Source organism: Nicotiana tabacum, chromosome 1 (assembly GCF_000715075.1).
Source record: "Nicotiana tabacum cultivar K326 chromosome 1, ASM71507v2, whole genome shotgun sequence".
NCBI lineage: Eukaryota > Viridiplantae > Streptophyta > Magnoliopsida > Solanales > Solanaceae > Nicotiana > Nicotiana tabacum.
Genome location: NC_134080.1, coordinates 162,931,032 through 162,947,358, shown reverse-complemented (window position 1 = coordinate 162,947,358; position 16,327 = coordinate 162,931,032). Strand labels below are relative to the sequence as shown.

The 16,327-nt window shown below is 39.6% G+C and overlaps 1 protein-coding gene across 1 annotated transcript; it reads left to right on the top strand.

Annotated features, from left to right (window-relative positions):
• The first annotated feature begins 718 nt into the window (after positions 1 to 718).
• Positions 719 to 4,494, top strand: LOC107779509 (uncharacterized). Its single transcript, XM_016599958.2, has 2 exons — positions 719 to 1,022; positions 3,959 to 4,494. Exons 1-2 carry the CDS (start codon positions 719 to 721, stop codon positions 4,492 to 4,494), a joined length of 840 nt encoding a protein of 279 aa, XP_016455444.2.
• Positions 4,495 to 16,327: the final 11,833 nt, after the last annotated feature.

Genomic DNA, 16,327 nt, shown 5'->3' with positions numbered 1-16,327 from the left:
CGTAGACATTCCAGGTTCTATCATTCTTGCGTTGTATTTGTATGTTGTGTGTTCATAGATTTGTTACCTGCCTTTTACCCTTGAGTATTGCATTAGTTGCCTGCCTTTGTTGTGTGTTTATCTTTCTTTGCCATTAGATGAGTCACTGTATCTCTTGTGTGATTAAGAAAATTTTTCAGTCTACATTGAAGCTTTTCAACTTGTCTGCATTTGTAGTAGTTTTAATCTTAAATTATAGTCCTTAGTTTCTGTATTGGTAGGGTGGCTAGTCGGAATGATGGTGGAGTAGGGTCATGTCCTCGGATGGGCCAAGGAGGCGGAGAACAAGGGTGGAAAGGGATCTAATAGGCTGAGAGTGGGGTCGTGTAACATAGGGACACTGACATGTAAGTCTATAGAGTTAGGGAAGATTCTTTATAAAAGGAAGATTAATATATCATATGTTCAGGAGACTAGATGGAAGGGTACGAGGGCACGAGATGTTAACGGGTTTAAGCTATGATACTCAGAAGGAGGAGCGAGCAAGAAAGGGGTAGGTATTTTAGTTGATAGGGATCTTAGGGGGATGGTGGTGGATGTTAGGAGGGTGAATGATAGGCTAATGACTATTGGGCTAGTGGTTGGTGGGGTCACTTTTAACGTGATTAGTGCTTACGCACCTCAGGTGGGCCTGGGCGAGGAGGTCAAAAGGTGTTTCTAGGATGATTTGGATGAGGTTATGTGTGACATTCTACACTATGAGAAGCTCATCATTGGAGGTGATTTTAGTGGCCATATTGAGGTGACTACTAGGGGTTATGATGAGTTGCATGGCGGGTTCGGTTTCGGAGTTAGGAATGAGGGCGGTACCACTTTGTTGGATTTTGCTAAAGCGCTTGACCTGGTGTTAACTAATTCATGTTTCCAAAAGAGGGAGGAACAATTGGTCACTTTCTGGAGTAAGATTGTCAGGACTCAGACTGATTACCTTCTCCTTCAAAGGAGTGATAAGGGCCTTTGTACTGATTGCAAGATTATCCCGAGTGAGTGTCTGTCGATGCAACGTAGACTCCTGGTAATGGACTTGGCAAGAGAGTAAGGAAGAAGAGAGCGGTGTACGGCCAGCCGATGATTAAGTGGGGAGCCTTGACTAAGGAAAGGCGAAGGAGTTGGAGGAAACGTTGTTGGCCATGAGGGCCTAGACAAGTAATGGGGACGCGAGTAGTATGTGTCCACGATAGCGAACTGCATTAGGGAAGCTGTTAGAGTGTAAGGCCCCATAAAATTTCACCTAAAACCCGAGGTTTCATGGCACCGAGATAGGCTAATGTGTTTGGTGATTGTAGAGAATCTTCCTCGCCGTGGTACAAACGTTTTGGGTTGAACAGTGCACTAGGGAGTTAAAAAAAATGTTGGCAGAAAAAGATATTTTTTCGGCCCACTACGTGGCCGCAGAATGGCAGCAGAGTAAAGAAAAAACTTGAGCAAAAATTTTGAACCATTATGCGGCAACAGAATTACTTTGCAGGGGCCACAATTTGTATCACAAAATCGACGTGAGGAATTCCAGGAGGAGATTTAGCGATCGCAGAATCGATATGTAGACCGCAGAATAGCTGTACACCCAGCCAGTGGTGCTCAGTTTTATAGGCCATTTTTGCGACCCATTTTGTGGACCACAGAAGCATTATGCGATCGCATATGCAATCGCAGATTCCGTTCCTGAGCTTCATTTTTGGGTTTTTATAACCCGACCCCCTCCTCATAAAATACTATTAGGGGTCATTTTAGAAGGATAAACCTCACATTTTTTAGAGAGAGGAAGGTGGTCTAGAGTGAGAAGAGGAATTCTAAACCACTGTCATCAATCTTTGCCCCAACCTTATAGATTTCTCTAGAGTAACTCACAAGGTCTTCAACCAATTGGTAAGATTCTACACCCCAGGCCTTAATTTTAAAATTTAGCTAGAAATGGGTAATTAGTAAGATAATTCTTGGGGTATGGGAGTTGTTTATTTTGCATGTATATGTTATCAAGGGGTGTAGGAAGATTGTTGAGATAAAAATGGTAGAGAATGGATTGTAGAATGATGGAATCCTCCATAAAAGGACCTTGAAACCTTAATGCACACTTATTGTTCGATAAAATGCTCAAATGAGCTGGAACCATAATCATCTTCCTATTTTTTGGTTGAATTTGTTATATTTCTAGAATAGATTGAAGCTGCTAAGATTTTTGGGACATTTTAGAGTTTAAGGAAGCTCAAGTAAGGTATGTTGGCTAAACTCTTCTCTTAGAATTGAACCCCACAATGTCCTTGTAAGTCTCAAGTTGCTTGTTATGAATTTATTATTCCGGATAAGCTTTGTGTCAAAGGACGTATGTGTTCAACATGTATTCAAATGCTCTTATTATGTTGTATTGCTATTTGAGGATGTGTCCAAAATATGTGTTGCATATCTAAATGTCATGACTTCAAATTGTGTTTCAATTGAAAGCTAATGGCCATTGTGTAAGAAATCTTAATGCGCCTAAGACTCTTATTTGCTCATGTGTGTGCTTAAATGTCTTGAATAGAAATGCTTTGTTGTTGGAAAGTCCATGATGATGATTGAAAGTGAAAAGGTGTGCATGAAATATGAAGCACGAAATACGAAATATGAAATATGAAATATGAAATGTGAAATATAAAACATGACCAACGTGCCAAGAGAAATAATACAACTGTGACCACTGGTGCCAATAAAATGAAGAGATGTATAAGAAGTATGAAATGGAATGATTCATAGAAAAGGATGATGTCTCACAAGAGACGGCCTAGCCGATCGAGTCGTGATCGGGGCACCATGCCACACACATGGTAGTGAATATATTGGAAATGGTAATTGAAATTGTGATTGTGGTTAATGTCTCACATGAGATGGCCTATACGATCGGATCATAATCGGATGCCATGCCGCACATGCGGTGGTGACCATGTTGGAAATTATAATCGAAATGGTGAATAGTGATATATCGGTACTAAAGATTTCCCAACTTAAAACATGGAAATTTAATTGAAAACTTTTTATATCCCTAAGTTGATATTTGGAAATTGTTTGAGGCTTTAAGTGATATTATGATTGTCCGTACTTGCATTACTGTTCCTTCTTTTGAAAGGGTATTTAGTCATATATTCTAGTACTATTCGATGGTACTAGTATCCCTTTTGTCGGTGGTGTTGCATATTTAATGGATACAGGTGGTTCTATAGCAAATTGTGTTGATCAGCGATAGTGGTACACCCTCCTCCCAGCAGACTTGGTGAGCCTCACTTCATTTCGGGGTCATGTATCTTTTGTTCATTATATTATCACGTTTTGAGGTATAGCCGGAGCCTTGTTGCTGGCACTATCATAATACTCTTTTGTATGTTTTAAAGGCTCCATAGACATAGTGTGGGTTCTATATGGGTGCTGGGAATGTCAAACAAGTTGTGTTGTGATTGAATCACTTGTTCCACTGCGAACCATGAAAGTGTGTGTGTGTATTTTGAGACTTATTAAAGGAAGTAACTAATGGTAATGAATTTGGTATTGTATACATGATCTCCTTATTGGTTAATTAACAATGTTATATATTTTCTTTAAATCATGGGTGAGTTTGGGTAGAAAGTGTTCAACAAGCTTGCTTAACCGGGTTCACTCGGTTGAGCACCGGTTGCACTCCTCGAGTTTGAGGCATGACATAGAGACCTATTAGGGGTATCGAAGGGTTATTCGGGAGGCCACAAAGGGGACTTGTAGTGGAATAAGAAGGTCCAAGTAAAAGTAAAAGCTAAGAAAGCGGCATATCTGAAGCAAGTAGGGAGCACGAGTGATGAGGAGTAGAGGACGCGTAGGGAGCGTTATAAGATGGAAAGGAAAGAGGAAAAATTGGCAGTCACGGTAGCTAAGACTGCAGCTTTTGAGTGACTATATGAGGATCTTGGGGGCAAAGGAGGCGACAGGAAGCTGTGCAGGTTAGCTAAGATTAGAGAGAAGAAGGCTAGGGACTTGGATCAAGTGTGCTGCCTCAAAGAAGAAGATATTAGGGTTATAATGGAAGAGGCGTGTATTAAATGTAGATGGAAGGAGCACTTTCATAGACTCCTGAACGAGGAATGGGATAGGAACATCGTGCTAGGAGAGTTGGAAAACTCGGGGAGTAAGAGGGATTTTGGGTTTTACATGCGTATTAGGAACGATGAGGTTGAGGGGGCAATGTGGAAGATGAGCAGGGGTAAAGCAACTAGACTTGATGAGATTCTAGTAGAATTTCGAAAGGAAGTGTGGCGGGCAGGCCTGGTATGGCTTACTGGGTTATTTAATGTCATTTTCAGGGGGAAAAAGATGCCCGAGGAGTGGCAGTGGAGTTTGATGATCCCGTTGTACAAGAACAAAGTTGATATTCATGACTGCTATAACTATAGTGGTATCAAGATGCTGAGTCATACTATGAAAATTTGGGAGAGGATGGTGGAGAGGAGGGTGTGACATAATGTTACTATTTTCAAGATCTAGTTCGGATTTATGTCGGGAAGATCTACTACAGAAGTCATTCACCTTGTGAGGAGATTGGTGGAGCAGCATAGGAAAAGGAAGAAAAATTTGCATATGGTATTCATAGACCTGGAGAAGGCCTATGATAAAGTACCGAAAGAAGTCATATCGAGATGTATGGAGGCTAGCGATATCCATGTGGCGTACATTACGGTGATTAAGGACATGCACGAGGGAGCAAAGACTCGGGCAAGGACTACAGGAGGAGACTCGGATCATATTCCAGTGGAGATAGGCTTGCATCAGGAATCGGCTCTTAGACTGTTTTTGTTTGCTGTAGCATTAGAGGTGACAACGTGACATATACAAGGGGATGTGCCATGGTGTATGCTAATCACTAATGAAATAGTCCTAATTGATGAGATGCATGATAGAGTTAACGCTAGGTTGTAAGTTTGGAGACAGACGCTAGCGTCGAAGGGTTTTAAGTTTAGCAGGTCAAAAACTGAGTACTTGGAGTGCACATTCAATGATGGGATGCATGAATAAGGAGTGGAAGTGAAGATTGGTACTCAAGTCGTCCCCAAAATAGATAGTTTCAAGTATCTTGGGTCGATTATTTAAGGCAACATGGAGACTGACGAGGATGTTACCTATTGTATTGGAGCGGGGTGAATGAGGCGGAGGCTCGCCTCAGGGGTTTTGTGTGATAAGAGTATGCCACCTGGACATAAGGGCAAGTTATACAGAATGGTGGTTAGACCGGCTATGCTGTATGGAGCTGAGTGCTGGCCCATCAAGAAGTCCCATGTCCAAAAGATGAATATAGCTAATATAAGGATATTGAGATGGATGTATGGTCATACAAGGAAGGACAGGATCAATAATGAAGTTATTAAGGACAAGGTAGAAGTGGCATCTACGGAGGACAAGTTGAGGGAATCGAGGCTGAGATGGTTCGGGCATGTGAAGAGGAGAGACATAGATGCTCCAGTCAACAGGTGTGAGAGGTTATCTATTGCGGGATTGACGAAGGGAAGGGTAGGCCTAAGAAGTATTGGGGAGAGGTAGTTAGGCATGACATATCATTGCTTCAGCTTACCGAGGATATGACCCACGATAGAAAGACGTAGAGGTCGAGGATTAGGGTTGAAGGTTGACAGTTAGTAATGTGTTCCTCATAGGCTTACCGGCAGTACTAGGACTATTTTTGTATTATCTTATTCATGATTTTTTACTATTACATGTTGCGTCATTTGTACATATTACCTTAATGTATTGTTGTTACTATTGATTGGTACTTGTTGCCTTATCTCCATTGTGCCTTGAACCGAGTGTCTTTCGAAAACAACCTCCATAACATTATAAGGTAGGGGTAAGGTCTGCGTTCATATTATAAGTGCAGAAATTTTTATCACAGCTCAAAACTCTAAAACACGACTACCCCAATAATCTGGTGCCACAATCCACAAACCTTTAAGAATTTCTAAAAATACTGGTTTAAAGAAAAATACATATGTTTTTCGGAATGAAAGAAAACAGGAACTAAAATAGAGGGAAGGGGACTGCAGAGTCTGCGAACGCCGGTAGATCTACCTTGGGTCTCCTGTAGACTGAAGGTAGCAACCCAAACTCTACTCACGAGGTACGGCACTGAAATCCGCACAAAAGGTACAAAGTACAATATTAGTACAACCGACCCCATGTACTAGTAAGTGTCGAGCCTAACCTCGGCAAAGTAGTGACAAGGCTAGGACACGACAATAATATATAAACCCGTGCAGTTAAATTATATACGAGAAAATAATAACAACAGAAATTTAACACAATATAATGGGAAGGGGAAACATGCTGAGAGAATATCAAATTTTGAAAGTAATTCTGTAAAGAAGCAAAATAAATAGCATGCTATGAACCAACAAAAATGATAACATAGTAACATGTGCACGACATCACCCTTCATGCTTTGACTCTCGTCCTCACCATAAGAAACAACAGAAATAGTACGACATCACCCTTCGTGCATTAACTCTCTCATAATCATGGCACGACATCACCCTTCGTGCATTAACACTCACAAAATATGGCACGACATCACCCTTAGTGCATCAACACTCACAAAATACGGCACGACATCACCCTTCGTGCATTAACACTCACTCATAATATCATGCATGACATCACCCTTCGTGCTTTACACACTTTCTCACCCGAACAATAGAAACAATAACATCCCGGCAAGGGAATCAACAATAACCAATCTCGTTTCAACAGTTAACTTCACAATATATGTCTCCACTTGAGTCAATACTCAACAATTATCCAATACCAGGAAAACATAATAAGACTTGTTCAATCATGAAGAATAACCAATTTAAGCATGAACAATACGTAATAAGAGACACAACGATCACAAGTATAGGACTCACTTGCATGCTATGACCCAACAACAACGTATAGATACTTGTCACCTCACCTATACGTCTTGCTCAAACAACTAAACATGTAGCAAATAAGGCAACAACACCTAATCCCTCAAGCTAAGGTTAGACACAACATTTACCTCAATTCCACGGCCAAAATCAAGCCTCAATTACCGCTTTACCTCTCGATTCCACCTCCAATCCGCTTGTATCTAGTCATAATTTACTTAATAACATCAATAAATGCTAAAGAACTCAATTCCAACGCTTAATTATAGGTTTCCCTACATTTGTCCCAAAAAGTCAAAAACCGACTCCGGGCTCGCTTGGTCGAAACTCGAAGTTCGGACAAAAACCCGATTACCCATTCACCCCCGAGCCCGGATATGCAATTGGTTTTGGAATCCGACCTTAATTTGAGGTCTAAATTCCCAAATTTCAAAATTCCCAAATTTCACCCAAAAACACCCAATTTCCCATGAAAATCCGTAGATTTTGTGATGAAATATGGTAAAAAGATGAAATAGATTGGAAGAAATGAGTTAGAAATTATTTACCTATGATTTGGGGAAGAACTACTATTTAGAAAATCGCCTCTTAAAGATTAGGGTTTGAAAATTTGAGAAATGAATTGAAAATCCCGTCTAAGTCACTTTTTGCACACTTGGAGATGTCGCATTTACGACAGGAGTTTCGCAAATGCGAGACAGGCATCGCAAATGTGAACCTGCCGCATCTCTACTACTGTCGCAAATGCGAACCCTTGGTCGCATTTGCGATGATCCCCCTCCCCCTGACTACTTCGCATTTGTGAAGGGTTGTTCGCAATTGCGAACATGAACTGGCCCAGCTTCCTTCGCATTTGCGATGGAAGCCTCGCAAATGCGACCTTGACAGTGATCGCAAATGCGAACCCTGTCATCGCATTTGCGAGGTCTAAGGCCTACAACACAACTGAAGCATACCAGCTATTTTTCCAAGTTCAAAATCACTCCGTAGCCTATCCAAAACTCACCCGAGCCCTTGGGGTTCCAAACCAACCATGCACACAAGTCTTAACATATTATACAAACTTGCTTCTGCGATCAAATTGCAAAAATAACACCTAGAACTATGAATTTAACACCAAAACACATGAAATTTTCAAGATAGTTTCAAACTTCCTATTTTCTCAACCAAAGGCCCGAATCACGTCAAATCACCTCCGTTTTTCACCAAATTTCACAGATAAGGTTTAAATATTAAAACGGACCTGTATTGGGCTCCAGAACCAAACTAGGGCCCGATACTAACAAGTTCACACATTATCATATTTCGATATACTATTATATTTTCAGTTAAATAATTTTCTTTAAAAATTTATTTCTCGGGCTAGGGACCTCAAAATTCAATTTCGGGCATATGCCCAAGTTCTATATTTCACTACGGACCCTCCGGGACCGTCCGATCACGGGTCCGGGTCTGTTTACTCAAAATGTTGACCGAAGTCAACTTAAATCAATTTTAAAGGCAAAACTCAATATTTTTCTCAAATTTTCATATAAGGCTTTCAGGAAGCACGTCCGGACTGCGCACACAAATCGAAAAGAAAGAAAATGAGGTTTTCAAGGCCTCGAAATACGAAATCGAATTCTAAAACAAAAGATGACCCTTTGGGACATCACAATATAGTTCCACTCTAACTAGGTAATTTGATAGTGTGAAGCTCTTTTACACTTCTAAGGTATAGAAGTTAAACTCTTTTATCTTAATATTAGAAGTGTAAAGGCACGAATTAGTTGAGTTTTCTCTCCTAATTTTTGTAACTTAGTCCTTTAGATATTTTATTTCCTTGTTCTTATATGAAAAATTCACATAAAATACTACATCATCTGCTAAAGATACATTATTACATTAAAGTGAACGTTCATAATCAGTCGACACAACTGATGGGATTGGTTGAAAAGACGGACTAGAATAAATTTGATGTCGACCAAAACCATCCCTTTATGCTTGGAGAAGCTCCAATAGTTAATAGTAAATAAATGAGCTTGATAGGCTAATTAAGAAAACTTCTTGCTTTTGAATATTATGTCAATTATCATATATTATTGATAGTTTTTAATTTCCAATTTAACGTTCATTTTACAACTTCTTTTTTCCTTTCTTTGCTGAGATTGATAAAATTATTGTAGAACGAGTTGATAATATTGTAGGAACGAGTTTCCAGGCCTATTTCATATTCCATGTGTCCTCATCAAATATATCAAAAGTCTTAACAATTTGGAAGAAGCAATCTAAAGAATGCAGATAGGGAGGTTATTATAGGGGTATGGCATGGTGCTGGCTGGACCAGCCCTAAAATTGCACCTCTTATTTAGTCCACCGGGTGAAATTTCAAACATCTTACTTGAATTAAAAAAAAACTATTATTATACGGTGATAGCAGAGTAGATCTAATATTTTAATTTGATGGGTTTGATCTTTAAACTTCTTAACATCAAACTTATTATACTTCTAAGTTGTGATTTCGAAATCTAATATTTGGTGAGATTTTATTCTTTTTGTATTTGTGTATCGTATCAAAAGTAATGGGTGCAATTGAACCCCTAGGTCTAGATCTTCATATTATCAATGTAATTTAACTTGTTATATTTAGTTGTCTGCTTTATTTTTTATTTTACTAATTCACTTAATTTAAACAGTTATTATAATTTTTTTTAAGTGACATGTTATTACAAAAATTATTTCTTTTTACTGTCTCTTTATAAAAATTTAAACTCTTTCCTCTTAATAGTGAAGGAAGAAAAATATCATGCCATCTAATTAAAGGATCTTAAGTTGAAATCTCTAGTGGGGATCAACTTAACTTACTTCTTCCTATTCCTTTGGAAAGTAAATGGCGCTTTGTTTGGGCAAAAGAGAGGACCTAGTCTTGCATTAAGCTTTCTTAGATCCCCATTTCCTCACGCTTACTTTTCCGTATGCTGTTTATGTCTTTATATATTTTCTTTGTTTATTATTCTTGCTTTTGTGGTCTCCTTTTAGTCTTTGCCCACTTCTTTATATGTCTACTTAGTTTGATCGGAGTACTTTATATTTCTTCCAAGCAAAAGGCTTAAGTGGACTTTGCTCGAAAGTGGCTGTCTCACTCCAATGACAGATTGTAAGAACCGATTTTTCAACTATGTCAAAATAGTAAGCTGAAATTGAATATCAATTTGTCTTAGTTTTGTCCTGGCCTTTGGGACAGATTGTTTTGTGTATTTGAGCCTAATTTTTTTTTCATGCTTCACACATGTGTGTTTATAGTTTTATGACTTATAGGGGGTCGATTAGTTACGTTCTGGGAAGATTTCGGGCTGAATTGGACCTTTTGGCTCTTGGCTTATAAGCCTAAGTTGATTATGTTAACCAATGGTTGATTTTTGTGAAAACGGCCTTGGAACGGTGTTTTGATGGCTCCGATAGCTTCGTATCGTAATTTTAAACTTGGGTGTATGCCCGGAATTGAATTCGAAATCTGTAGGTTGATTTGTGTGGTTTTGCCGAAAATTTGCATTTTGAGGTTTAGAAGTTTGATCGTAGGTTGACTTTTGGCTATGTAACGACAAATTACAACTTGTTATCCCTTTTATTGCTTTACACTTATGTGTTTATGACTTTATGACTTGCGGGGTTGATTAGTTTCGTTCCGAAAAGCTTTCGGGTTAATTTTGACCCTTGATTCTAGACTTAGAAGTTTAAATTTGAAAATATTGACCAAACTTTGACCTTTATGAAAACGATCCCGGAACTGTATTTTTATGACTTCGATAGTTTCGTATCGTGATTTCGGACTTGGGCATATGCCTAGAATTAATTTTGAAAGTCTGTAGGTTGATTTGCCTAAATTTGGTAATTTTAAGTTGGAAAATTTGACCGTAGGTTGACTTTTAGCTATTGACCTTGGAATTTAATTTTGGAACTTGGAATAGGTCCGTTATGACATTTAAAACTTGTCTGTAAAAATTGGCATCGTTCGGAGTTGATTTGATAGGATTCAGACACTTAGTTGAAATTTTAGAAGTTCTTGAAAATCATGCGTTTTAGAGTTCAATTCATAGTGTTAGATGTTATTTTGTGTTTTGATCGTGCAAACAAGTTTGTTTGATATTTTTAGACTGTTGTGGATGTTTGGTTTGGAGCCCCGAGGGCTCAGGTGAGTTTCGGATGCTTAGCGGAATGTTGTTGGAAATCAAAGTTGCTGGTTTTTTTACACAAGCCTCAGATCTCGCATTTGCGAGGTCTGAGTTTGCATTTGCAAAGGTAGGCCAAGTCTGCTGGGTTTGCATTTGCGAAGTTTATCTGGGGAGATCTTATTCGCATTTGCAGAGGGTCCTGATCGGCTCCAACCTTACACCACTAGATAATGGCAAGGAGTGGTCGATGCATCTTTTACCTGAGGCGTCGGGATCGATTTTTACAGAGAGTTAATATTGGTTTGAAATTAGGTTTATGTGTAATCTAGCTATGTGCGTTGCTTTTAATTGCCCTTCTAACCATGGTTTGAGTTGTTTCTATTCTAATTTTTATGCTATTGATTACTAAAAATAAACTAAGTACAATGTTTTTGTAAAGTTTTCTCAAGTGATAAAAAGCACTAGGGAAGTGACTTACACCTATGCGAGTATCTAATGGGATCTAAAATTTAGGACAAAGCTTGTTATAATTGGGGTCGTGATATAACCTTTACACAAAATTACTCACTCTATACCTCTAGATAGTTTGAGTGACTTTTCCCTAATTGGTTTTCTCAAACCCATTTGGGTGTTCAAACAATACAAGTAAAATTGGCTCAAGTCGGGTATTACTATCTCTAGGTTTAACCCTTTAATTGGGGCTATCAAATCTCTTGAATCCACCCCAATTTCTTGTTAGCCTGAATTTCCTAGACTTAGTCCCTCTTTCTCAAGAAGAGTCTAAGTCATAAAAGCATGAATCAGTGTTTGCAACCACCAATTCTACAATTAAAGCATGAAACAAGCAAAATATCACTAACCCATAAATAATTAAACCCTAAATAGAAGACCCATTAAATACCCACACTAGGGTTGGGTCATAACCCTAGCTAATGAGTTTAGCTACTCATAATCGAAGTAGAAATTAAAGATGGAGATAAAATATAAGCCATAAAAGTTAATTATAAGAAGAAAATATAAGATTAATAGCTAAAGTTAATCTAAAATTACTCTAAGTAGTAAAATACAACTGTTCACGAGCTCCTCAAAAACAAAAGACACCCTAAAAATCTGAAAAAGATCTATTTATACACAGTTGAAATTACTGGACAAAAATGCCTCTACGAAGGTTCCGCTGACAGCGTAGTAATGGGCACCTCAGCTCTTTAACTTTTGCGGCTGCGCAAAAGCAAGCGCGGACCGTGGTTTTTCTCTTTTGGACTGGGACTGGACCTGATTTCGCTGGAAGCGTAAAAGTAACCTCTGCAGCGTTGTCTTCAACTGTGGCCGCGTAATATGTTCGCGGACCACGCTCTTCATTTGAGCTCAAATTTCCAGTCCTCTGATTCTCAATTTCGCTCTCAGTGGAATTTGGACCGCGGCCGTGTCAAGTATTCCGCTGCCGCTCTATTTCACCGCGGTCAGTGGTATCTGTTTTACCCAAAAGTACCTCCTCTGAATCTCACTTCTGTTAGCAGCATAATTGTGGCTGCCTCAGCGGTGAACCTTCCGTGGCCGCACTATTTCATTTTTGTCAGCACTTTTAGCTCAGCTTTGAACTTGTACAGGTTTAACTCATTTATTAGATGGTTATGACTTTCTTACTTTATTTTGACCAAACTCTGCAAACAAGTACAATAAGTTAGTTTTCGAGTATACTTTTACACATTTTTGATCCAAAACCTAAGCAAAAGAGAGCATAAGATAGGCTAGAATCCGTAGTTATCAACTCCCCCAAACATAAGCTTTTGCTTGTCCTCAAGCAAACAAAGTAATTCCTACCTCCACAAGGTATAGGAAAGAAGAATTTCAGCTATTCTAAGGTGACTTCAGCAAGCATCAATTGTGACTAACAATTACCCTCAACACAAATGTATTTTCAACAACACACAACCTTTTTAGTACAATGGCTCTAGTGCAACACAAGAGCTTCAAGAGTTGACTTAACTCATCAAGGAAGCTCGCTCTACTACGTAGGTCGATGTGGAACCCAAACTCTTTCTCCTCTGCTCTCCATACAAATCTCACTTTAGATTATAGCACTCAGAACAAGGATTGTGGAAAAATGCACTCATCTCTCTTAAAGGAAGGTCACAAGTTCAGCTCTAAGTACCATAAGCTTTCCCCTCATGTGAATCACCACTAATGTAAGCTCACTCAACACGAAATCATATAGGGCGTTTATGGAAATGTAATGAAGGCTTTTGGTTCAAGGTAAGGATATATCGGTCTACGTAGGTTTCATCTTTTCCTTAAGAACTTCATTTTCTCATTTCGGCTCACACTTTCTTGACTCTTTGAGTCATTTTCTTATTCCTTAGGTGACTAGAGAGACATACTGTCACTCTTTCTTGTTCATGACAATCATCTTTCTCCCTTCTAATCATTTCAAGCCTTTCATCATTACTTTTATTGAATCTCTACTTTTTTGTTCACTTTCTTTTTGGCTTTTCTTTCTTTTTCTTTTGCCTTCCTTTTTCTTCATTTTGTACCTTTTATCACTTTTGTATTCCTCGTCTCTCCCACCAAACTTATGCTTTTGCCAGTTGTGCTAAGAAAAGATCGGGTGCCAAGAGAGGGTCATTTTAGAACGGATAAAGTCTTGTATCATGGTTATTGAAAAGGGCTATGGCTCAACGGGGTTGACTAGGGATATCATATTTGGTGGGCTATGGATGCTTTCAAGTTTTCAATTTGTAATCAAGGAGAGCCTATAATCATTTCTCAAGGCGAGCTTCACTTAAAATTTTGCCTAGACAAACATTCAGGGCATGTTCTAGACTTAATGGCATGGGACTTAGACTTGCAAATCAATATCTCACCTCACAAGCTATTGGATTGCTAAAGAGAATAGAGTCGGGGGCCTACAACAACCTTAGCTAAGATTGAACAACACAAATGGCTCCTAAAAACTACTCAATGATTGTTTAGTCAACACAAGATCTAAAGGTCAAACCTAGCACCATTCTTTTCAAATCAACTTGTTCCTAACCATATGGTCAAAGGTAAATGTGTTATGCCCAAGTGAAGCTTTGCCTAAGACACTTTTATTCATTACTACTACTTACACAAAAATATAAATAAAATGGACTCAAACCCTTAAGAAGGTTGTCATGCCATCCATCATCGGGAAGAGCCATCCGGTTCACACAAATTACACCTTTGGAATGAGTCGTGGCATTAAGAAAACCAAAGGCTTATTGATCACGAAAACTTGTAAAAGTAAGAAGCTACAAATTGAAAAATAAGCCATTAAATGAAATAAGAAACTATGCTATTAAGGAAAATTGCAAAAGAAGTTATAAAGTAAAATACATAAGTAAACTAAATATTTACAATAGGGGATTGAGACAAATATACATAAGAGGGGAATGAATATATACATGGAATGATAAAGTTATATACATACCAAAAGTAAAAAATAACAATAATGAAAAATAACTTATCATAATTATATTTCAGTATCAATCAAAATAGGACCACCCCCAAATAAGAACTAGTATTGTTCTCAATACTAAAAGCAAAAATAAGATCAAAGAGGGGTTACAAAGTAAAGAAAACTCCCTATGATTCCTCCGTCTGCATGAGGTCATAGGCTGGGTCATGTGGCTGGGTCACTGGGTCACCTCCCTCGGGGTCCTCCAGCTCAATCTCTACATCATCCGGCTTGGAATCGCCCCTCTCCTCATATGCTCTCTATCAGCCTCATGCTCCGGTGCCTGTGCTGCCTGAGCTACTGGAACTAGGTCCTCCAATAGTAGATCCTATGGGATGTCACCAGCTAATCTAATCTTGTCCACCTCCTTCCTCAGCAGCTTTACCGACTCCTTGGAAGCCTGAGTTTTCTTCATTTTCTTTGTTTGCTTGCTCAGGTTCGTGATTGCCTTTCCCCGTTCCTCCAAAGTGCTCATAATCAGGTTCTGGTTGTCCAGGAGATTCTTCTAGTTGTCCAGAAGCTCCTTTAGTGATTCCTCTACGAAAGCTGGCACCTGAGGCTATATCGCAGCTGACTGAGCTGCCACTGTACTGGATATGACAGACAGCTTTGATGTCGCTGCCTTCATCCAGTTGTTGATGCTGGATATAGTCTGGTTAACCCTCAGTGCAATGAGTGGGTAAGCTGATGAAGAAGGCACCGAAGTAGGCATGGAAGTAGATGGTCTGGAAGGAGGCTCTGGCATGGCAGTAGGAGGCTCGGAACCAGTGGCCACCACTCTTGGCTCTTCAGAGTGGCCAGTGGAAGTGGAGGCTTTGCCATTGGGCTTGGAGTTGTCGGAACCCTGAAGGCTGTACCAAGAGAATGATCTCTTTTATTTCTCCTTCGTATCAAAGTCCCTTCCCTCAAATTCCTGATCCTTCAGGTATATGGTGAGGATGTTCGGGAAAGGGTATGAGCTCTCATTCTTGTTTATCACTCTGGTGATCACCCTGGACATAATGTTCTCGACATTGATCTGGTACCCTGCCATGATGGCCCCCACTATAATAGCCTGGGAGACCAACATATCACTGTCTTGAGTAGTGGGGTCTAACCGGCTACACACGAACGTCTCCCAACCCTTTGCCTCAAAGCTCAATTTGTTCCTATAGATTCAGACCCCAGGTATCAGCCAAGCTGGAGTAGTCCCCGGGAGAGCAATCACTGATTCCAGCCATGGGCAGGACAACTCATCCATGGCCACCTTCTCCAAATATACCTCATCATTAAACCTAGCGTAGCCATTCAACGTCTTGCCATTAAATTTAATCTTCCGGTTCCGCACCTTGGTCACAAAGCTGCCCCTTTTAATATGCGCTACGTTGGCATAGAACACTTTTACTAAATGCTCATTGGCCTCCGGCAGCTTGCTTGTGAAGAATTTCTACCCCACTCTTTCATCAAATTGCCTCTTCACATTCGGGTTGTGGGGTAGAAGATCCTTTTTTATGAAATGCCTCTCATGTGTGAGTGACCTCTGAGGCCACCATTCCCGAAATTTGTGGTAGGCTTTCTCACTAAAAAAAACTTTTTAGCCATACCACCGGGTTCCTCGTTCTTTCCAACCCATATGTTTTGGTGTCACCACCCCTCCCGTCATCAGAGATCTCAGCATCTACATCAATTGGGTCCTGCCTAGGTGGAGAAGCTGTAGAAGAGGCTGATGCTGAAGACTCACTACTTTCCTCTGAGCCATCAGACGACTCATAAGAAGTAGGAGAAGTAGG

Bases quoted from the DNA above. Each gene is read 5' to 3' on its own strand.
- LOC107779509 (XM_016599958.2), top strand. From the start codon at position 719: ATGTGTGACATTCTACACTATGAGAAGCTCATCATTGGAGGTGATTTT. The intron at 1,023-3,958 runs GTGAGTGTCTGT...TTGGGGGCAAAG, and splicing joins TGATTGCAAGATTATCCCGA to GAGGCGACAGGAAGCTGTGC.